The sequence below is a fragment of the Nilaparvata lugens genome, chromosome 11 (genome assembly GCF_014356525.2).
Source record: "Nilaparvata lugens isolate BPH chromosome 11, ASM1435652v1, whole genome shotgun sequence".
Taxonomy (NCBI): domain Eukaryota; kingdom Metazoa; phylum Arthropoda; class Insecta; order Hemiptera; family Delphacidae; genus Nilaparvata; species Nilaparvata lugens.
In genome coordinates this window covers 20,006,994-20,031,795 of record NC_052514.1, presented here as the reverse complement: position 1 = coordinate 20,031,795, position 24,802 = coordinate 20,006,994, and the positions used below count along the sequence as shown (strand labels likewise).

Below are 24,802 nucleotides of genomic sequence, written 5' to 3'. Positions count from 1 at the left end.
GTATTTCCTTCGCATGTAGTGAGTCTTTTTCTCAAAAATGCCAGTCTGTGTCTCTCTGTGATTCTCCCAAATCTAATTGACCGAGCGAAGTGAGGTTTTCGACGGTTTTGCATTTCTCTTTATGTTTAAATGTTTATATGTTGCGCATTTACGGCGAAACGCAGCAATAGATTTTCATGAAATTTGAAAGGTATATTCCTTTTATATGCGCGTCGACGTATGTACAAGGTTTTTGGAAATTTTGAATTTCAAGGATAATATAAAAGGAAAAGGAGCCTCCTTCATACGCCAATATTAGAGTAAAAATCAGACTATAGAATTATTCATCATAAATCGGCTGTCGAGTTGATTATAAATTGCATGCCATGACGCATGCAATTCAATATCTCAATGTAACTTGGTGAAAAATCAGCTGCTGTGTGGACTATTAATTGCATGCCTCATTGAATGCAATTTTTATGCACTATTAAATTAACTATTGATTGCATGCAATAACGCATGAAATTAATAACTAAAATAACATAGTATTGTCTCTCGACCTTTCTCTACTTTGAACTCGGGCTGACCTGTTGCCAGTATGTCTTGAAGGAGATTAGCTTATGATGTTTGCATGTTTGATACACCAACCCCAACAGCCATTAGCCGTTTTCACACCGATATCTCGCCGACACGACATACAGACAGGATTTACTCTGATGGACAGTATAAGAGGAGGCTGTGGTTTATAACTGCGCGAGGTCTACTGTTCACAGAGCTAATAGTATAATAATCGTAAGTCCCATATATTTATTTCCTAACCTGCAAAACTATATTAAATATGGAAGGTGCAACAGCCAACAATCAAAGATTTTACACGAAATTTACAACAACAAATGTCCAGTAAAATTTTCTTAGATCGATCTTAGTTTTCTAGATATATCGATTGTACTAATTCTTGTAATTTCAATAATATGGTTGAAAAGAGGACGAAATTTCCAATAAGATTCATATAATTTGTTCCTTAGGTTGACGTTTTTGAACTTTTTATAAGAGTTCAAACTGTTAGATATGTTTCTATGAACTCAACGAATGTACTTTTACAACTTTGAGTGCTCACAAAGAGTTCAAAAACGCCAAACAAACTAACAAATTTTATGAATCTTTATTGGAAATTTCTTCCTCATTCCAACCATATCCTTGGAATGAAATTTTGACTATTGTTTTCTAGTTATTGACGTTTTTCAAAAATATCGAAAAATCTATAAAATATCTCGAAAACTAAGGTTGATATGAGAAAATTTTACTGGACATTTCTTGTAGCAAATTTCATGTGGATTCTATTGTCTTCGGCTGTTAAACCTATTCTGGAACACCCTGAATATTGTTACCTTGAGCACTGCGAGGTCGGCCAGCGATATGATGGGGTTGTGCAAGAAGAGACGGTGGCACTGCTTGGCTGATGGCATCAGGATGTTGGCCTCGGGTCCAATGGGGCACATCATCGACATCACGATTTTCTCGCGGAACGGGTCTATCGGCGGGTTCGTCACCTAAAACACAATAATTATTTGAATAAATCAATGTACAAAGTGACCAGCTTATTTCCTTCAAAACAAAACATATGTAAAAAAATGCACACATACAAAGTCAGAAATAAATACACAGATAATAGAAAAGGACAGAATAACTTTTTTATTTGATGACGTTGCGAAGTTTGGAGAGTAATGTCCACTCAACCACTTAACCACGAAATAGAAGCTTACAGTACAAACACAATAATATTTTTTTTTTTTTGGAAATTTACCTACTTGAATATGGTCGCACATGAACTAGTCTAGAGTAAGTGTAGTTTTAGTAGGTGAGTTTTAGTAATACAACTCAACACTGGATTTTAATATACAAAACTCATCAACCTACAAGATATGAGACAATAATTATTTTAATTACAACATACACAATAATTGTGTATGCTCACAATCCTTAATACAAATGAAGCAACAATTCAGCACACTATTACCTAACTGAATGCATCAAATAAATTATACAAATGGACTTTGATGGCAACTCCCAAAATAGAATTTTTCTCGGGAGTGTCTTCTCAATAGAATAATAACTATTTCTAGTAGTAATGTTGTGTTTGTAATGAATGCTTATTGAGAAATAAAATTATTATTATTATTATTATTATTAATCATACCCTTTTACCGTTTCGATAACATCTTCTTGTCTAACTTCTTCATGGTCTCTCAGATTCTGCAGTTCAAGCGCACCTGTGAGCCCCTTCCTTGATTTTACACATTATTTGATAATCACAAAATAAAGTTATTATAAATCCTGATTACCTGAGCGAATAGCTGTTTGAAATAATCGTACAGCAAAGGCTGGAATTGTGAAAGACAAGCGAGAGGTGCATCGTTTCCCATCGAACCAAGAGCTTCTTTCCTAAAAAAAGTATAATCTATTAATAAAACGTCTACAAGCTTTGTATATTCTAAAACCAACTAAGTGAGCATTCATTACAATAGCAAAGCTGTAAATATTGAAATTTGGCTTCATTCTTAGTAAAATCATCATTGAATATCATAATAAAGCATACATATTAAAAGGGCTTATTACTGTAACTTTTTGGTGAGGGCTACTACTCTCATTTATCTGAAAATTAAAAAATAGTATATGTACCTTTTTCAAAAAGCTTTTATTCACAACATATTTATATTAATAATGTTGAAACATTTTGTGATGTTTTCAAGAAAACGGTATATGGATTTTTAATTTCCAGATATGAAGGAATTCTTTGTCCGAGGGCAATAATTTCTGTAAAGTACGAAGAAATGCGAAGAAAAGGATAAAGTTTACAAGTTGCAAATTTTATATGTAAATAGTATAAAATTATATTATAAATTTTTAATTAGTTATATTGTGCGTGGATTTAGAAGTAGGCTACAGTCTATCAATTTATCAAATTTCAACCACCAATTCAGATTATCTAATGTAATATATTATTAGCATTAATTTGCAATTCAACAGTTTTACAACCATAGTTATACACGTCACAGAGTATTGATAATGACCGAGCATTGTTTTATTATCAAACTGTTCAACAGAGTTGAGCAACATCAGAAGTTTAACATGAGAGGAAATTCAAATTAAATAAATTAAATAAATTAAATAAATTATTAAGTTGTAATGTACATGCATTAGGTATGTATATGTATTATTACTTTGTTCGAAACCTATGAAGAATAAGTTAACAGCCGAACATGTATAAAGCCTCAAGAATCTCCGGAAGAAATTTCAAATGAATTATCAATGTCATAAGATGATAAGACGAATAAGGATAAAACCTCAAAAACATCCAGAAGAAATTAAATTGCCAATATCATAAGATAATAATGAGATCTACAATGTAAGCGTACTTACTTTGTGCGAATCATAGGAAGGATGAGCATGTTGATTGTTTCGATGGTGTAGCCGAACACAGAGAGACGATGGTCGCCAATCCACGGTTTGCCCGACTCTTTGCTTTTCATCTCATTCATCAGGTTGTTCTGCACAACATCCCCTCCGCCGTTCTCAGACAATTTCTTCTGGTAAGCCTCTCTCAGCTCATCCATTGTTATCTGCATCCAATTGAACATTTAAAATATATAAATTACAGTGTTACAGCTGTGATAAGTTCTAAATAGTGTGTTTGTCTTTTCGGTCTCAAAATTTCATAGTTTTTCCAAAGTTTGGAATTTTCTAACTAATTGTGATTGATTTAATTCAATTTTGAAGTATTCTCAATTTAGGAATAATTTTTGTGTGTTTTGAATTGTAAATTGAGTGTGTAATAGGAGAATGAGTGACACATAACCTAGCTACATTTAGACTGTTGTATAAATTAGAATTGGAACCGTTTTGGGCGTAAGCCTGTGGTACTCTAAGTTGTGTAATTCTGAATGATTGAATAAATAAATATATTTATGATCTTGACTTCGAGTTGAATATTGTGAATTTCAAATAGATTCCGCAAAGTTTCAAAATTATCGTATTCCAAACTGAACGTTTTCATTTCACATTTTCTAGTATACACACTACCTACACCTGTAACTATACTGATACCTCTACATTTGTCCTAGATCAAAATATATAATATGGGCATCTAGCGCAAAAAAACGTACATTGTGCAGATTATCTGGACAATTGAGATTATATCACATGAAAAGTTTGACTTATGTTACATCATTTCAAAGGTCTTGAAACGAGCTACAACATTTATTCTCGAAAAACGGAAGCGTAAACTTTTATTAGACAAAATATAAAATTATGAGGTGAAAACTTCCTAATTTTCTGGCTTTGTATGGGAATAACTTCCTGAAAAATAGATACACAATGGAATGTTATATGACATCAATTGTGAATCTATTTATCCTTGAAAGGACTTAATCAATACAAGTCACATTGATATCTTGATTTGGAGCCGAGATATACTTGTTGCAGTTTCGAACTTCGGGAGGTCCTGAGGGGGCGGGAATCAAACGGTTTAACGATGGGAATTCTTCGGTTCCAGGCTATGTGTAGTGTAGTATTGCGTTTATAGTTCGGTTGATAGAATTGAAATCCATTTAATTTATTAATTTTACAATTTATATATTATTGTAATGGTATAAGAGCCTTTTCGTATACTTACCAAGGAAACTGAGAAAAGTTTCAACATTTTAGACTTGAAACATGTTCATTTTGATTTTGCAGAGCATAATACTATTGTGATCCCAACACCTCAATAAATTGTGCTCTCATAAAAATGTGTTGTTTATTATACAAGTAATTGTGAATATTCTTTCAATTTTCATGCATATTATAATGAAAAATTCACCTATAAAAAGAACTAATTAAAAATATTAACACACGTGCAAAACCAATAAAAGAGAATAGAAGATCGAAGAAAACTTTTAATACAGTAATAACGTTCCTTGAAGAGTTTCAGAGTCCCATATTGAAAGTATGTTTTGATAGAGATTCCTCGTACCCCACTAAATAAAATTCTCTGTGAATAGTCTCAGAAAAGCCAAGAAAAAGAAAGCAAAAGTAATAAGGAAATAAGCACTGAGTATCTTCTTTATGAGAAGCGTGCTGAACACAAGAATGGAATAAAATATAATTTTATCAAGATTTTACGCGTAATTCAATTTGTAAATCAATTATAGAATACCAGTAACGATACCATAACTTCACTCCATGACTAACTAATGCAGAAGTATAGAGGAATAATTATATAAATATTATTACATAGAGAAATACTGCAAGTGTTAACTATAGAATAAGTAACTCGAGAAAATTCAACTCAATATAATAGAGAATAAGCTTGAAGCGTGAGAATTAGAGTCTGGAGCTACTACCAATATTGATAAGAAGCTAAGAAACTAAGAGAAAGATTTAGCAAAGATGAAGTCAGTATTATTTGGAAACACTTGGAAGGAGCACACTTGAAACCATAAATACAAAACCTACTGTAAAAAGCGATATAGGTCAAAAGCTCACTAAGAATAAATACAAGTGCAACTAAGAAAAATATAGAAAGGTGAAAATAATTATACAAAAGAAGGCAGGTACGAAAAACCTAATAAAAACCACCAAACCACTCAAAATGGAAAATTAAGAAATCTGAATAGACCACTTGCAACCAGTCCTGTATCAATTCAACTCACCGCCTGAAGATCATTATTGTATTATATTTCATCAGCCGAAATTCCAATTCAACATCAAATCAATCATTATCATGATTTGGTAAGCGAGCATAAGGGAAATACAAAAAGGCACATGAATTAGAATAATGTACATGAATGAAATGGGAAATGCAAAATTCAAGAATAATTTACAAAAGATAAAAGTATATTGACAGATACTGGTCGTAAGAAACCTACCTTTTACTGTAATATTATTTTACCATGACAGTAAAAAGGAGTAATCCGCTATTATTACATCCATCATAGTATCATGCTTTTTTATTCTTAAAGGTAGATTACAATTTTTTATACAGTAGTCATAATTCATACGAATGATTATTTATCACCTTTGAACATTTTTTAAAAATATTTATTAGAGCTTAAATGTGCAATGTTTAAGGTACAAAAATAATATCTTGAATAATATAATTTCCATGATGCATACAATATGCAATCGTGCAAACACTAGTTAGTTGGATAAATCTATGTACTCATCTTACAATTTGATCACAAATCACAATGCATATACTATAAAAGTTTTCAAGCTCAACTCATACAGAGGGACAAAAACCCTAGCCAACAGATTCATTGTTTATTTTACTTGATCCTATTACTACAGCAATTATAGTTTGAATATACTAACAGATCAACACTTATTATTTCTGGATGATAAGCCAGGTTAATAACTACTAATGTAAATTAATGTCATTCCTTATAAGATTATATATCCCATTTACAAATTGCAATTCAATTCAATTTACGATGGAAATTTTAATTCAAGTATGAATACAAGTAGTATGATCCTTAAATATTGAGTTATTCTACACCTTTGTTTAAAACAAAAATCCCATTCCTTGCAATATGAAGTCCTCAAATACTAATTTGATGAATAATTTTTTACTTTTACAGTCACTAGTTCAATGCTAATGGATTCTAATTATAAAACTTTCATCAAAATAATGTTGCTAGTGATATTGATTGATATAAGTTGAGTTTCATGTTCTCTCAGATGTTTCAAATAATTAGTTAGGGATCTATACAATTAAAGAGTTTCTCATTTATTCAAATGATGTAGAATTATTGGGATAATTATATTGGGTTTCAACTTGAATAAATTATGAAGAAAATTATAGGGATGCTCAGAAACTAATTGATTTATTTGATTTATAACAATTATTCATTACTCATTCATTGATTAAAGTCAACGGTTATGGGGAAGAGGATACAGGCTTTAGACCGCAACATCCTCCATGAATATATTTAATACTGGTTGAACTGAATTAGGCTGTTAGTTAACTGACCTCTTCCTTGAGCCACTGAGAGTGAGGTCGGCTCAAAGCCAACTGAGACTTCAGCTCGAAATCCTGGATCATCGACTTCTTCTGAGTGTCAACAAGAAGCATACGACCCGGTTTTAAACGGCTCTGGAATAAAACAAAAATGTTAAAGAGTTACATCTAAATTGCTAACAAACGATAGCAGTTGGAAAACATAAATCGTTGGAGTGAATACCAAGTGAGATAGTGATTAGAATGAGGAATTGTTTTTTCATGAATAATATTTCTGTGTTTTAGTGAACGTGATAATATAATAGATGAAACCCCATAAATAAACCACAAATACTTGGAATTGTTAAACCACAATTTATGGAACCATATTAAGAAACTAGTTTCTATTGTTACGCCATTATCAGTCTCAAGTGAACTGCTCTAGTCACACTTCTCTGTCCACTAAAGATTGGTAATGGTATAACAACCATTATTTCCTCAATGTTTCCATCAATAAGTAGTTGTGACAATTTCAAGTAGTCTCATTCATCATGATTAGAGTAGTGATTCGTGTTTTTAGGCTTTCAGTGAATCAGAGTGGGGTTTAATTGTATGAGAACCACAATGAATATGTGTCATATCGATAAAAGGAAATATCAATGCTCCACTTCCAAAACGGACTGTGAGGAACATTACTATAGTGAACCGCACGACAATAGTCCGATGAAAATTGGAAGTGCTGAGTTCCTCCTCTCATAGACGTTGCCAATTCATCAGGTGTATTATAAAAAATATTAATTAATTTTTCATTATAATCACCTGTGGACAACGCTGATCAACTCTTATTAGGCAACGTTGCATCAACTCTCTCATCGGACTATTTTCGTGCTTTTCACTTATAGAGAGATTTAAACTACTTATAACACTTACTTTGACGGTAGACAATCAATCACAAATCATAATTATAATATAATATGACAATACAATAATTATTAGTGTATGCATGTGTGTATAAAATTATAGCATTCATAATTAATTTTTCTGTAATGAACTATACTTCCTAATTGAGTCTTCTGTCTTCATAAATAGATAACTTGATAGTAACTTCTCTCCAAGATTACACTAATGGATGTAATAAGTATGAGTAAATATGATGTTTTTACTTTCCTTGCCATAGGTTAGGGAAAGTATTGCTTTCCGAAAAAAATTAAGGCACCCAATTTCTAAATTTCTATATGTTTCAAGGTCCCTGAGTCCAAAAAGTGGTTTTTGGCGAAAATGTTGGCAAAAACGGGGTTATTCGCGATTTTCTCGAAAACGGCTCCAACGATTTTGATCAAATTTATACCTAGAATAGTCATTGATAAGCTCTATCAACTGCCACAAGTCCCATATCTGTAAAAATTTCAGGAGCTCCGCCCTATCTATACAAATTTGGATTTTAAATTCCCAATTATCAGGCTTCAGATATAACTTAAACAAAAAATTTCAAGTGGAAAAGATTGAGCATGAAAGTCTCTACAGTCCAGTAACATTTCGAAATTCGAGAAAATGTGATTAATGTGTGAAAATGTGTTGGCATTTGTTGATTCTATTAAATCATTCACTATGAAGAGATAGCAGACCTCGTGCGTCTCAAGCGTTATTGTCCTGTCACCAGCTAGCTCAGATCTTTGAATAGTAGACTTGAGATGCGCGTGAACACTAGCGTCAGGTAATCAACGGCAAGGAAAGTTGTGTGAGTACGCCACACCAGATATTTTTTCAATGTTCTGAGTAAAAATAGGATAACTGACCTTGAGCTTGACGTGAGCAGGATCAGTGTCGTAGACACCGACTTCTGACGCCATCACCATGACGTTGTCGTCCATCACATAGAATCTGGATGGTCTCAGACCGTTCCTAAGCAACAAATAGAAGGATTACAATAGAAGAACTTACCACACACATTTTTGACTAATAGAATGAAGCATATAGCATGAGAAGAAATCGTTTGGTGCTGGATTGTAAGTTGAATGATACAGTCAAGTGAAAGCAAATCTTTTCCTCAAGTACTTTGTTTTATAAACTTCAAAAAATGATAAAAGAATGGTTCATTTTCTTAATACGGTACTTGAAAAGGTATTTATTGATGACTAACAGAATACTCTAACATTAAAATGTGCAACAAATGTTCTTTATTTATCAAGCATTTTAAGATTTTAGATAGAAAACATACTACGTGGAACTAATCAAGATTATCCGAACACTAAAAACAGCCACGGTAGTATGATATTTGCAGCATTGACATTTACAATTAGAATCGTATAAAGCATGTTGAGATAATTAGAACATTCCAGTTATCCTTCAATAATAGTACAACATTAAAATTTGCAATAAGGTATGCAAGGTGATTCTTAATTATGGTAGAATAATTCATTACGTGATAGTAGAGGTAAAAATAAGAAAAAAGTTCTTATAAACATATATCCATAAACGCTTCATTTGCGAGCTATACAGAGTGAAAGATTTCGCCCGGAATTCAGTTCCTCTGGTGAAATACACCGATGCTGAATTGTATGGGAACTAGTTTCTGAAAAACTTATGCTGGATTCATATGGAAAAATATCTGAAAAATTGAATAAAACCAGTCTGGAAGCTGTAGTGTGAGTAGTTTTTGAGAAAAAAGTTGAAATATGAAAAAAATCCAAGTAGAAAAACACAGACTTCTACGTTTGATGCCCAATAACTTTCTTTAATGGCCAGTAAACAAATGAAACAAATGATTTTTCGCAATAAAAATTGTAAAGAATTATTTAAGCTGTGTAAACTAAATTTGAACAGTTAAATAAAATGTATTCTTATGTAGTACATTACACCACAAAAATTTGCTGTTTTATGAGTAGAAAACTTATAACTCATAGGTTGTAGCTGATTGCAAATAAAATATTTGGTTTTTTATGAAAAGTTTTATTTTTATATGAAAGTAGCATATCTAAATTACATTAATCTTTTACCTAAAGACTAAAGATTATGTTCAAAGTGACCTCCGTTGTTCTTAATGCATTTTATGTTCAGACGTCTTCTCATCGATTTTCGGACCCGTTCAAATATTCCAGGAGTCTGCTTCATCATTTCTATTCCGTTCAAAATCCTTGATTGGAGTTCTTCAATGATATCAATCGAAGTATTATATACTAAGGTTTTCAAGTATCCCCAAAGATAAAAATTCAAAGGATTTATGTCTGGTGACCTAGCTGGCCATGGTACTGGCCCACCGCGGCCTATCCATTAATTTGGAAAGCTGTTATTCAGGTGTTCATGAACAGCAACACTGAAGTGTGCTGGAGCTCCATCATGCACAAACCAAATGTTTAGGCGCAACTGAAGAGGTACATCTTCAAGTAAGATAAATAGCTCCCCTCTCAAGAAGTTTAAGTAGATTATGCTATTAAGCCTGGAAGGAAGCTCGAACAGTAGATGATCTCCTATGATTCCTGCCCAAATGTTTACTGAAAACTGATGTTGTGGACGATTAAGATTGATGGCATGAGGATTCTCATCTGCCCAAATATGTTGGTTGTAGACGTTAACGATAGCCGTTCTTGTAAAGTGTGCATCATCGGTAAATAAAACGGTTGTTAAAAGGTTTAGGTTAACAAGTTTTTCTAAAAACTATCGGCAAATACCAGAACGGGGAATACAGTCTCGTGGCAATAGAGTATAAACTTTCTGGAGGTGGTATGGATGTAATTGTTGCTCTTTTAGTATCCTCCAAATAATAGATTGATTGACATTAAACTGCACTGACAATTCTCTCGTGCTCTTCTCTGGATGTTCATAAATTTCATTAAGAACTTGTTCTTCTAACTCAACAGTCCTAGTAGATCGGGGTCTGCCTGCATAAATGTGTTCTTTGGACATCAAAGAACCTGTTTCAGACAGACGTTGATGAATAGGGGCAAAAACCTTGAACTTGGACATACACGGTAAGGAAAGTTCTCTTGATACAAACGTCTTGCTTCAGTACTATTACAGTGTCCTATCCCATACATTAAATGCATGTCAGCTAATTCGGAGTATAAATAATGTCTAAAATTACCTTCATTTTTTAAAAAGTTAACATTTAACACAAAAGGAAAGGGAAATGAATACAAATAACTGGTTAATAGATTAAACAAAAAACACAGCGCGGTTACAGTAGGTTTAACTTACATTTTGTTGTTTTGTTCAACAGTGATCTAAAATATTTCTGAAAATAATTTTCAGCTGATAATTTATTTTAAATATTTTCTTATTTAAAACAAAATAAATAAGCCGTTTTGGAACAGCTGTTATTTAAATACATGCTTTATTTACAATTTGCAATTAAATTCTCTACAATTTTTAATGCGAAAAATTATTTGTTTACTGGTCATTAAAGAAAGTTATTGGGCATCAAACGTAGAAGTCTGTGTTTTTCTACTTGGATTTTTTGCATATTTTACTTTTTTCTCAAAAACTACTCACAATACAGCTTCCAGACTATTTTTATTCAATTTTTCCATATGAATCCAGCATAAGTTTTTCAGAAACTAGTTCCCATACAATTCAGCATCGGTGTATTTCACCAGAGGAACTGAATTCCGGGCGAAATCTTTCACTCTGTATAGCTCGCTAATAAAGCGTTCATGGATATATGTTTATAAGAACTTTTTTCTTATTTTTACCTCTACTATCACGTATTAAATTATTTTACCTTAACTAAGAATCACTCTGCATAATTGACTTTTATAAAGTGAGATTACAAAATATTATTGACTTGTATAAAGTGAGAAGATTGTTGAAACATCCTAGATAAAACTTTTGAGTTATACACAACATTGACATTTCTAATGAAGAGGAGTCCATAGTTAGGTAAACAGTAATTGAATATTTTATATGAAAAGTAGGTTTATTTCCCTACAATGACCAAAGTTCAATAAAATTATGTGTCAACAATACTCTGCTATGAAATGAAATAGAAATATCCTTTATTAGAAGATCCACTGACTTTAAAACATGAATCTCACTATTTGCCCTCCTCTGATTTAATTTTAGATAAGTGTTTTAGATAATTCTAGATAAAAAACCCTGCAAATATGAATAGCGGATTTGCAAAAAACATTATTTGTGATGTTTAGAAAGCGTAGAAGAACGTTCTAGATAAAACCTGTCAAGTATAGCACCAATGTATCGTCCGTCGGTGAATGTGAGAAGGGCCGGTCCGTCCCAGGGCTCCATGGCGCAGGCGGCCCAGTGGTAGAAGTCGCGCTTCTCCGCCGACATTGTCGCGTCGTTCTGCCACGCCTCAGGCACCATTGTCATCACCGCCTACCACAACAAACAATACCAATTCAAACTATAATAATTCAAATTACAATAAGCATGCTTATGGAGAAGATAAAAGTGTTAAGCCCGGTACACACTTGTCTTGCAGCGTTCAGATCCGTGGGGTGGAGGGCTGGTGGTTGATGATCCATATATGACGGACATGTGTGCCATGTACGCCATTCTGGGTCGTTGTCAACCGTGATCGAATCGGAGTGGAACCAGAAAGTAGCATGATAAGTGTGTTATGGGCTTTGATCATGAGTTGATATCATGGATGATAATTGACTCAACAAGTGAGCATCAACTATCTATTGATTTGCATAAATTAACACAGAAGCACGGCTATTTTATTCAAACTAAAATGAATGAGTTTAATGAGAGTTTGTGATGGTCATCATTACATCTCAGCCTTTTCTGTAGTGAACGTGATACAGCCTCAGTTGGCCGATGGCTACTATGCAAGAGAGAGCTAAGGTTTTACAAAAGCAAATTGCTTATAACTGTTGAATGACATTTCTCAGAGGATCATAGTGATCCTAGTCGCTACCTCAAGCAACACATTGTGACGAGGACTCAGACTTTTTTGGAAATGTTGTTGAAAAATAAAAATGGGCTTACACCTAAGACTCTCTCCAATGATAACATTTTCTCAGAATCTGGATCCTCATCACAGAAATATTTCAGCGATATATTGCAACAAATTAGAAGAACATAACATAAGAGCTTTTAAGAGTGGTATCTATCTCCAGTGTTCAAGTGGAGTTTAAACACTGGGAAATAGGGAGGTAACAAAAATCAAATCACAAATTGACACAATGCCTGAGATTAATATTTACATAGGAGCCAAGTCAGGAGAATATCATTTTCCAATCATTTTATAATGAATCGTGAAGTTTGATATAAAAGTTGGAATCTCTAACCTAAAAGTGAAAATTGGAAACAACTATCAATGTTACCATCAAAACTATTTTATAACCTTTTAATAAATTAAGGTTAACTTTAATTGAATAAATACAAAAATTTTAATTAATTTTTGTTTTAATTAAAAAAATCTTTAATTAAAACTTATTAATTTTTGCTTTTTAATTAAAAAAGCCTATTTTATAAGTGAGTAAATAAGTGAATGTGACCTCTGGCAATGACCTTCCGCCGGCATTGACCAGAAACTCGAGCACACAATCGAGCGAGCCAGAGTCGGACAGATTGGGCTCGACCACCGGATACAGCTTCTTTAGCTCTTCATTCTCGATGTAGGGACTCTTCATCACCCCCTCTCTGGCTTTCATGAAGTTCACATTTCCTCTCAACGTGTTGATCTCCCCGTTGTGGGCCAAGTACCTGTCACATAGGATTTTCAATATGAAATTTTCCAATAAATTGAACGAAAAAGTAACAATAAGCTAGCTTACTATTTCAATAACGTTTTCAGAATTTCTCTGTTACATCAACCACAAACAAAAGTGTATGAATTTTTCAACATTAATTTTTAGTGAGATTTTAAATACTGTTTATTTTTAACACAATTTATGCTATTATATTATACCATCCACAATCACGTATGGTTAACATCTATGGATTCTTCAGAACTGAACATTTTGTTAGTAACATATATTATTATACAGGTTAATACAAATTAATAGATTACTATGGAAAAGTAAAATGAAAATTGATTTATGAATATAAAAAACAGTACTTTTCAAGTACTCAAAGCACAATATTTGATTTCTGATACTTGCTTTATATCCACTAGAAAATGAGAAAAACAGTCATTTAAATCATCAATGTGTATCATGACTTGTGTATTAAATACTTATTGGAAATTCGTCATTTTTTTCAAACACCTTTTCTATTTTTAAAATACTATTCAATTAATACGATTAATAGTGAGAATAATTTTTTAGTCGATTTTTGTATGAGCTATGTTCGATTTGTAATGTTTCAAAACAATAACGCTGCAAAACCTAGTAGTCAAACAATTTAAATGTGAATCATTCAACAAAACTAGTATGGAAAAGATAAATCAATAGTGGATTGATGAAATACTTGAATTCAAAACTTTAGAGAACAGAAAATTGAAAACATGTTACATGTCACGATGCATAATTGAAATATATTTTTAGTTAAAGAAAGTATCTATTAACTTTACAAACCTCAAAGGATGAGCTCGTTCCCAGCTAGGGAAAGTGTTGGTGGAGAATCTGGTGTGGACGAGGGCCAAGTATGTTTCAAACTGTGGCGACTGACAAACAAAAAAACAGTACAATGTAAATAATGCCAATTTCCAACATTTTACAAGATGGCCAATCCAGGTTGACGTTTAATTGCTGAGCGTTAACTGATAAGCTTAATAGATGAGGCAGTTTATATCCAATTCATCAGATACATTGAATAAAATACACACTATACTATTCTACACAATTCTTAATCCATTCATCCCAGTTTTTACATTCTTCATTCAAATTTCAACGGATTGAGTTTTCAATGCATTTATGCTCTTATTTTTCAGAGCGACAAGACTATTAAAAAAAAGGTTGAGAGCCTATAAGAATGATAGATTTGGCTATAAATATTCAAAAAATTATTTCATACCAGCATGAATTCCACCTTTTTCAATATTAATTAGAGATATGTTCAATAATGTTTACCAGAATAGACAAAGAAACTGTAAGATTGACTACAAATAGAGGCTCACAACAAGCAGCGTTCTAGTTAAGAAAATATAATATTGTGTTACTTGTTACTATCACAATGTCCAACAAACACAAAGTATATTTTAAAGAGACAGTAGAGAATATTCTATAGAACATAAATATAATAATAACAATCAGTATTATTTTTATAATGGAATTGAAAAATGAACGAAAAGTTACCTTAAGATCAGTGAAATAAGTCCACAGCTGATCGGAAGTCAATTGTCCCTTGTAGACAACAATGGTGTGCGATAGAGAGCAAATGTAGAACCTCACACCTGGCTTGGGAATGGTGTGAGTTGCTCTCTTTCTCAAAATGAACACCTAGAAACATAATTTTATATGTTGCCACAACACAAGAAATAAAAGATCACTAAAAATATGTGAAGTTACAGGTATCTATAATAATTAAGAATAGTGGCATAAATCAAATCCAGTTATTAAACACAACTGTTGTCCATTATTGTATAGAAAAACAATTAATATTAGAAGAGGATTCCCAAATTTCTTTGTCAAGTGTTGTCTCTACAATCATCATGTAGAAGACAGCTCTGCTGTCAGATATAAATTTTATAAGAAATTCTTGCTTGTTCATAAAAGTCCATTGTTTTTAATGCATTTTTATAACATGCATTGCCTGCTTTTCATGATAATGCTGGAACAAGCATTTGATTCTGATATTAAGATTGATCCTTGAATTTAATTGAATGAAACCCAACACTGCGTCATAAAAAGTGAATGCATGTTATTGAGAGACAGAATAAAAAACAACGTATTCAGAAACATCAGGTAAGAGTTTGGAATTAAAAATAGAGCACTAGAGTTTTGGCAGAGCGAATTAATCTGTGCCAATTCACTTGCAGAAGATGGAACACATTCAAGAAATCAGCTACCGTATATTGAACTTGGCAGCTGCGTCAGAGACAAGTTCAACTCTGCATTCGAGATTGTTTATTTTGATAAACGTTTTCTAATGACATAAACTTGGAATAATTTGGTTAATTCTGAGAAGATTCCCTGGGAAATCGCATCTCAAAATTGGATATCGTTAATCTAATTCTATCGAATTGATAACTTTGATGCTCATCAAAGTTAAAAATATATTATTAAGTCGAATTTATTATCTTTGAAAGAGTAATTTGTTATATATTCATGTGTATCTAAACTTTGAACTGAGAACTCAACAGGTTAATCTTGTTCTATTACGACTAAGTATAAATTCTCAACAAACAAACTGAATAATCCATTTTTTTGTTATCTTATTTAGGTTGAATTTTATCAAGGTTAATCTTTTTCATTCTTAATGAAAACTGTCTTAGCTAGGCGCCACATTGTTGGTCTTGACCTTCCAAAATGCTGATAATTGGACAAAATAAAGTTTTATAGGCAATCTGTACAAGATAAAATGTTTAACATATCAATAGCATGAGTAACACAACAATTATTTATCATTATGCAACAGCTTAAGCATTTTTATCAAAAAGATTAACAAACTAGTTCAGTTAAGCAGACAAACATAATATTATGGACAGTTGCCAGCGATTTATTCAAATTGCGTTCATGTGGCATTAGATGCCAATTAACGAATACATTTGCATTTGAAATGATGTACCTTGAGTTGCTTGTACATATTTTGGACGCAAAATGTTGTGCAATTGAACTTTAATGTTTTGATTCTACATTATTCAATGTATTAGACAGACATTTATAAGTAAAATAATCGAACACAGTTCTAACATTATGGTGTATTACTATCGACTAATTGTTGCTTCAAGATTCTCATCTTGACTTTTACAAGATTCTTTGATTCCAAGGAAAAGTTCAAAAGGCATAGATTTTCAATATGGGAGAGGAAAAGTTCAAGATTTTGAAACAGGAAAAGAAAATATTTTTTCCTACAGTTACCTTGAAAAGTGGCCATTCCTGCACTGATTACAGAACGCAAAGAATCACTTTTCCGCTCTAGTGCGGGAAAATTTTTTTCTGCACTCCAGATTTGCAACATGGCAACACAAAATAGTTGGTGGGTTATATGAAGGATTAGTGCACGAAAACAAAAATTAAGTTGGTAACAATGACTGTGGTTAGATTTAGATGAGAAACATTTCAATGGCTACCCTACATTTATGATAAAATCCCAATCTAGAAATCCAAAACAAGAATAATGTTTATCTAAATCATAATTAAATAATAACTTCTCATCATTTAATAATAAATAATGTTTATTTTCTATTGACAGTAATAATTATTTCAACTCCAAGCAATGAGAAATGTAGCAAACACACATTTTGAAATTCGAATTTTCAGGTTAAATAATTACCATTCGAAATCCATGTCAATAAAATTAATAAAATAACATTAGAATATACTACAATAAAATATTTTCTGTTGTCTATGTTATTTTATGAATATTTTTTAGTTTACTTATAGTATTTTTCGGTAATTCTAGTTAATCATAATTCTGAATATCTGAATACTGGATGAAAGAACGAAGTTAGGTACGATTCTTCCCGCTAGGTCGCGCGCTTGTCGGTTCAGCCATTTTGCAGTCATCCAAACCAGCTGTTGGCGTGTATTTTGAATGCTTTTTTTTGTTTTATCTGTATTTTTTCTGATTCTTGAATGAATAAAAATGAGAACTTTGGCTGAAAATTTTCAATTTCAATTGGATTTGAAAATTTTCAGTCAAAGTTCTTATTTTTATTCATTCAAGAATCAGAAAAAATACAGATAAAACAAAAAATTTGCATTCAAAATACATGCCAACAGCTGGTTTGGATGACTGCAATTCAATTGGATTATTAATTTTTAAATGAATTAAGGTTGTTATTAATAACAGCATCACACACACAAACATTTGATGGGTTTCAGCTATCATTTTATCCATAATTACCCACTTTTAATATTCAATGGTAACTGTAGGAAAAATTTAATGTGAAATACGTGCCCAAAGTTCCTCTGCTGCACTCAAGAAGCCGTTAACGTTTCTTTCGTTGCAGCAAACTGCCACTTTGCGCACTAGTTGCACAAATAACTATAATAGGAGAGAAACGCCCCCAAATCAGGGAGTCTAATGAGAGTAAGTTATTATGTCAGGGAAATAACCATTTTCTTTCACATTATTTTTTAGAAAAAATGAACTATACTTTCCATTTTAATACATAAGTATTATTCTAATATTTCTTATATTTTATATTTCATCTAAGTTGAGATTAAAAGCTATGAAGAGTATTGTTTTAAGAGTGGAGTTTTGAAAAAAACATCCTTATATTATGTCGTTTGACAGCTCACTGACAATATATTACAGTTGTATGATGAGCTAGTTGTTCAGAACAACCACGGTTTGATTATTTGAACATAGATTTGTTCTAAATTTTATATTGTTCACGTGACTGGTGATGAAACAGAGGATTCAAATCAAATCCTATACTATTAAACGAGAAACTTCTGTTTTTATGTTCATATGTTTGGATGTTTATATGTTTGTATTTCACCGGATCTCGAAAACGGCTCTAACGATTCTCACGAAATTCAGAGCATAGTAGGTTTATAATATAAAGATTGAACTAAGTCTCATCCCTTGGAAAACTCGCTGAAGGATATTAAAAGGATAATTATTAATCATCCTTGGAAATCAGCTGATAATAATTATTTCGTCCTCTGTTGGTGATGGAAGTGAGTGAGCAAGTTCATGTGTGGTGGACTGTGTCAAAATTATGACTCAGCAGTTGAACTTTTGTAATCATTAAATCAGGTACTTAGTGCCGGTTGCAAAAAAGCCTGGTTATTTTCAATCCTGATTGATTCCAGTAGATCCATCTTTTTGAAATGGTCTTCTCTGATTTGGTTCACGTGAAGTTAATCAGGATTAAAATCTAACCGGCTTTTGTGCAACCGGGCCTTTGTGAGGGAAATTTTTGCCTTCCCTTTGGAAATTAATCTCAATTTACTGTGATTAGATAGAACATTTCTGTATGAACTATGAATGTTATTATAATGTCTTCTTTCGTAATAAATTGTTTATGCTTTTGTACTCCAGAACGAAGCTCGGTCCCCGATATTGATCTTTATTCACAAAATAAGTAAATACAGCAGCTGAGACAATAAATGCATAGTGAATATTACCCACAAAGACAACAAGTCTGGGTGTGGGGGATGAGTTCTGTGAACTGTATTATAGCAACAATACATAGCACGAAGATTTTTACAATAAATAATAAAACAATAGAATAAGTATAAGGTACTGTAGAATAAATAAAATAAAAAGCGTCTTTAAAGGATGCGGAGAGCACTTAATGCTCATGACCTTAAATTCCTGTAGTATTGAAAAAAAAATAAATGGTATTGAAAAAATGTAGTATTGATAGCTTGTTACGGCACTAAACTATTTTGAGAGGTTATTGATAACTTTATATGAATTAATGGGGATTATGAATAAATTATGGATTAGAAATATTAAGTTTTGTTTTTTTATTCCTTTATCTATTTTGTTACATTAAACAAGTAATTTTGAATCATCAGGAATGTGACGATTCATTTTTCACAGTGAAACTGAAATGAAATCTGATTAAAATAAATATGATTTAATCATCAGGATAATATTATACTTGATGTAAAATTGAACGAAAATTGAAAGCCAATTTTTTGAATATTATTGCTACGGTATTTAATAATTAATTAAATATGCTTACGTTGCTTGGATGTTGATACATACTTTTCATCTACTTGATAGATATATTATGGTCCTTTCATCTTTACTCTACATTAAATACTATGATTTTCTAATTGGATGAAACTAACATTTATATAGTTTAAAATGAAATTTTAGTGAACAATTTTATAGTTGAAAGTATTTGAGCTTTGGTAGAGTGCAGTTTTGTTCAACTTCAACTACAATATTCTATTATAACCTTCCTACATTGTTGAAAATTACACGAGAGACTTCTATTGTTCTTCCACAAAGCACAAACAGGTGCTAATGCAAACTGCTTTGCAATCAATTATATCTCAGCAAAAACTAAGGTTTCACTTTTTCCTAAGCTGCCTGAATTACTATTACGCGATCACATGCTAATCAAAGTTCATTCAACGAATATGAGATAAAATATTTCAAAATTTACAATCCAACGTAATCAAAAACCAATAAAATCGTTAGTTGAACTTGAACTATGAACTTGACTCAACAGTTTTTTGCTATTTGCAATTCAACAGTCTTGACAATGAAGCGAAAAATGTCATAAATTTGTAGAGTAGTAAAGTGCTGGTCGTTGATAATGACATTAATTGTTTATCAAAGTTCAAATATTCATTCAGAACTTCTGAAAACTGAAATCGTTCTTTATCTACTTCAACTAGTAAGAGAGGAGTACATAGATAAATGAAAATAATATAATCAAATAGGAATAGTTGGATTGTTAGAAGCCTAGAAAACTAGTGGGTCCACTTTGTTACACACAATGACGAGGTTAAGCTACCTCCCATGCATGTTTTGTATAACCTTTTCATATTTATTATTATTAGTTATTGAATTTGAAATCCCATTGTACTGAAATAGTCTAATGTATTTTACGATATTTCTGGCTGAAATAAATAATTGAATCCCCACCCTTATAAAAACCTTATTATTATCATTAGAAGTGAAAGGTGAAATATCTGTAAAATATAAATTGTAGATAATTTGAAAAATTAAAAAATCCTGGAGATGTTTAATATTTTTTAGAATTTTCTTCCTGTTGAAGCCTGATCTTTAATGAACTGCCCTGTAATTTAGTAATTATTGCAGCGGGATTTTGAGATACTGTAGCCTAATTACAGCCTTTCGATCATGAAGTATTATCATAGAGAAAACATAGCATAAGAAGATATCCCAGGGTATGGGTTGTTTATGTTCCAAATTTTAGCCGATTTTTGTTATCTCAAGCTGATTACTGTTGACTACTGCCGATTATTACTTAGGTACTGGCCGAGTGTAAGAACGGCACAATATAAGAGACTACCAGCGTTACATAGCTTCACGGAAAGGAACTACGTGGACTATCAGCTTGAGTTAATTTGGAACTTAAACGCCCTATACTATCTTAATATGAGATATCTTCTTGTGCTATATTTTCTGTATGGTATTATATTCGAATAAGTAAAAAATGCATAATTAATATGAACAAAAAAAATCCTGTCAAGTGTGTTTTTGCTCTTGAATTTATTATTTCATCGATATATATATATATATATATATATATATAAATATATATATATATATATAGTGGGTCAGAGTCATGGTCTTTCTGATTTCTTCTACCTTGGTATCGAAATATGTTATTGAGAATATTCAAATATTTGAATAAGTTGTGCGTGTGTGACCTGACCTGTCTCTTGAGTGCTTCTTCGTCGAGATCGGCTCCCGGCTTGGGCACAACGAACACCTGGCGCATGAACGGCTCACTGTTGCGAGCCACCTCGCCAATCCCATCGCGATGCGTCGGCACCGTACGCCAACACACAATCTAGAAATCACAATTCTAATTTATTTATACAAAAAAATTGCAAGAGAGGAAATACACAACACAAAATGTACGGTAACAATAATGAAAATAAGAACATAAAATACAAAATACAAATTATTTTCGAATGGATTAATTATAAAAGCAACACCGAGATTAAATTGATGATAAAACGAGATGGATGGAATATAAAAGGATATAAAAAACGTTTATTGAATCAATAAGCAACCTTAAGCAAACCCTAGATAAAAAATATGGCATCCTTGCATGTCAAGATACATACAAGACATGTAAATATAATAATATAAAATTGATATCAGAGAACGTTATTTTTACAAGAATTTACTTGACAACTGAGTAACTAGTAAATTACTAGACTAACAACTAATGAAATACTATAAAACTAACAAAAAATTCTTTACATATTATATAGAAAAGAAAAGTTGTTGAACAAAATTACGACAGCGAATTTATTTTTTTTATAGGCTTGATTACTCAAGTACCGTTTACTGAGTTCATGTGTATGGGATTTGAATTTAATAGGTAATTGGTCATCTTTCTTATATTGTACTGCAGATGAAGATTTGTAGTGTTATACACTTCTAAAATGATAAAGTAGCAAAAAATACTTGAATTAAAACGTTTCAGATGTACGAAAATGATGAATTCCTTCTACGACTCTACTTCAATGTTCAAAGCATCAGTTTCAATGCACATCATTAAACTATACTAAAATAAATTATCTACGTGAAATGGAAAATTTTCCATTAATTTTATTGTGAATCTCAGCTGAGTTTTAAATTGTATGAAAGACTGAAAGAGACCGATAATCGAGTACAAGCAATAACTTTATAACTTTTTCAAAGTTATTGTATAGCTTAATGTATAGTTCACAGTTATTGTATATTTCAGATTATATATTGTATTGTTCAGTGTTATTGTATGGTTCACAGTTTGAATAGTTCAGAATAACAATTGGGAATAGAAAGAGGATAAACTCACGTTCAGGTTGCATTCATTTGCAAGCTGAGCAAAAGTGGCCTCAGATTGTTGGCTATTGGCTTTGTCTTCGTAGACAATGCCAGTGGCGTATTGCCCCAGACTAGGCAGTTCCACATTCTGCTCTTCTCTGTAACAAGAAACACTCTTCAAAATATTATCAAAAATGTAAACTCAATTTAGCATGATTTAAAATGAATTCTATAGAATAAATTTATAATGAAATTCACCATGGATTTTTTATTTAGCACCACAATGTCACAATGGTATTGATAGAGAATAATATTGTGCAGAAATAGAATAAAATTAATTATTTATTTATTCAATCATTTAACATAACACACTTTCCAGAAAAGTACCACATGCTTAAGCCCAAAATGGTTAAAATTCCAGTGGAAACTCTTAATCTGAATTAATTCTTCCATATAAATTAGAATTTGAACGAAATTAAGTTAAGTTTGCATAACATTCACTTTTCACCAAACCACGGCATGATGGCAAATTGAAATGGCACGGTTTTCCCCACTAGTCCCAAACCCGCCACATCACATGTGCGCTCTTCAGCGATTGTTTGAAACTGAGCAACCCATTATGTCCCAAATGGTATTATTCATATTTTAATGGATGAATAATATTTCATCATTCTATTTATTAAGAGATACAGGTTTTAGGCTGTTTACAATTTGGGGATTTTTGCCATCTAATCATGAAAAGAAAAACATAATAATTTTTAGAAAATTCAGTTTTAAAAGCTTTAAAACATATCAAGTTGATTGAAAACCTGGAAATTCTCGAGTGACAAGACATTTTAAAAAGTAAGCTGAAACCTCAAGACTTAGAATAAACAATCTATAGAATTTTTATTCTATATGTTTAAGCTTGAAGGCCGTTCAAGATTAATTTCAAGCTGTCAGCATCAATAACATCATTAATAGCATCAATGTTGCTCATTCAATCAAAGGTGACAGTTTGAAGCAAATCTCATTTTAATAATTATTGAATAATTTATTGCATTGGAAAGGAATAAAAATGTTGATAAAATGTAACAACCTGAGTTCTTTATTATATTAATAATTATAGCATCATCAATGCTGCTCATTCAGCCAATGGGGACAGTTCAAAGCGAATCTCATTAGAGTAATTATCGAATAATTGATTGCATTAAAAAGGAATAAAATGTAATAACCTGAGTTGGTGCGCATAGAAGTCATGTGGAATGGCGGTGAGGACGCCAGCTCCGTCTCCAGTGTCATTGTCACACGCGCATGCGCCACGATGGTTCATGCGCAGAGCCAACTTCTCTGCATCGCGCACAATCTGAAACATCACAAATATATTCATACCGATTATTTATTTATTACATCAATAGCAAAAATTACAGCCTATAGAGGCTTACAGCTTTGAGCCAAAACAAGCCTCATTGAATATTGATTGGTTACACATATAGAACTGGATAAAAAAAGAAAGAAATAAGATAAAAATTAGAATAAAATAATCTGGAACAAACATTTTAAAAGGAAAATAGCACAAGAAAAAAATAAAATAAATGATAGACACTTCACATACATTAATTTCATCAAGATGATCAAGATGCTGTATCTGGCTTTAATTAGAAGTACACTATACGGTGAGATTCGCCTCAATTTATGAGTATTAATTGAATGGAAACCATTGATTTTATTTATAATGTTTGAAATGAATCTCACAAATTTAAAAAAAAAATGTGTCGTATTTCAATAATTACTATGTAAAATAATAATTATTATTTCTCTTGTTGTGAAAACATCATCTTAATGTTCGAGGACAAATAAATTAAAATATACTGTGCAGTATTATCAAGTTAAAGATGATTCCAGTTCTTTATTGGTGTCCCCCACTTTATAACCTGAATAAGTGTCGGTTGTCAAAATCAAATTTGAGAAATTAGGTAGTACTCAAGTAATTTGGTAGCAGTGAAGATTATTTTCAACACAAATAACTTACAACATCCTTCAATCCTAAAGTATATTATAAAATATATTTTGGTCGAAGTAAATGTTTAGAAAAAAGCATTAACAGAACTAATAATAAAGTATTTGATAATAAATTTATTTGGAAAATAAATAGATTAGTTATTATTGGAGAGTTCTGTCATTTTTCTTAAATTGTCTTTAAAATCGATTATTGTTCAAGTCTACATTATTTCTAGTGGCTACAGGTTATTTGTTTATTAAGGTATCTTATTGATGTTTAGGTATCATAGATATTAGAAGTGAGTTGAAAAAAGAGCTAATTAAATGTTGTTTCTTTTCGATACGTGAGTTTAATGAGCATTTCAACGGCAATCACTC

The 24,802-nt window shown here is 31.7% G+C and overlaps 1 protein-coding gene across 2 annotated transcripts in view; it reads right to left on the bottom strand.

Annotated features, from left to right (window-relative positions):
- The window catches only part of LOC111052344 (glutamate synthase 1 [NADH], chloroplastic), a 97,699-nt gene that overhangs the window by 48,482 nt on the left and 24,415 nt on the right, over window positions 1-24,802 (bottom strand). The window contains exons 4-16 of one of the 2 annotated variants that reach the window (XM_039437794.1): window positions 23,659-23,789; window positions 22,476-22,602; window positions 21,339-21,476; window positions 15,157-15,300; window positions 14,437-14,525; window positions 13,417-13,624; window positions 12,126-12,286; window positions 8,752-8,857; window positions 6,989-7,111; window positions 5,670-5,672; window positions 3,400-3,599; window positions 2,322-2,421; window positions 1,368-1,529 (exon numbers count right to left, since the gene is read on the bottom strand). In XM_039437794.1, the coding sequence (XP_039293728.1) occupies window positions 1,368-1,529; window positions 2,322-2,421; window positions 3,400-3,599; window positions 5,670-5,672; window positions 6,989-7,111; window positions 8,752-8,857; window positions 12,126-12,286; window positions 13,417-13,624; window positions 14,437-14,525; window positions 15,157-15,300; window positions 21,339-21,476; window positions 22,476-22,602; window positions 23,659-23,789 (1,692 nt within the window). The remainder of the gene's footprint in view (window positions 1-1,367; window positions 1,530-2,321; window positions 2,422-3,399; window positions 3,600-5,669; window positions 5,673-6,988; window positions 7,112-8,751; window positions 8,858-12,125; window positions 12,287-13,416; window positions 13,625-14,436; window positions 14,526-15,156; window positions 15,301-21,338; window positions 21,477-22,475; window positions 22,603-23,658; window positions 23,790-24,802) is intronic. The other variant, XM_039437795.1, reaches the window with a different exon arrangement.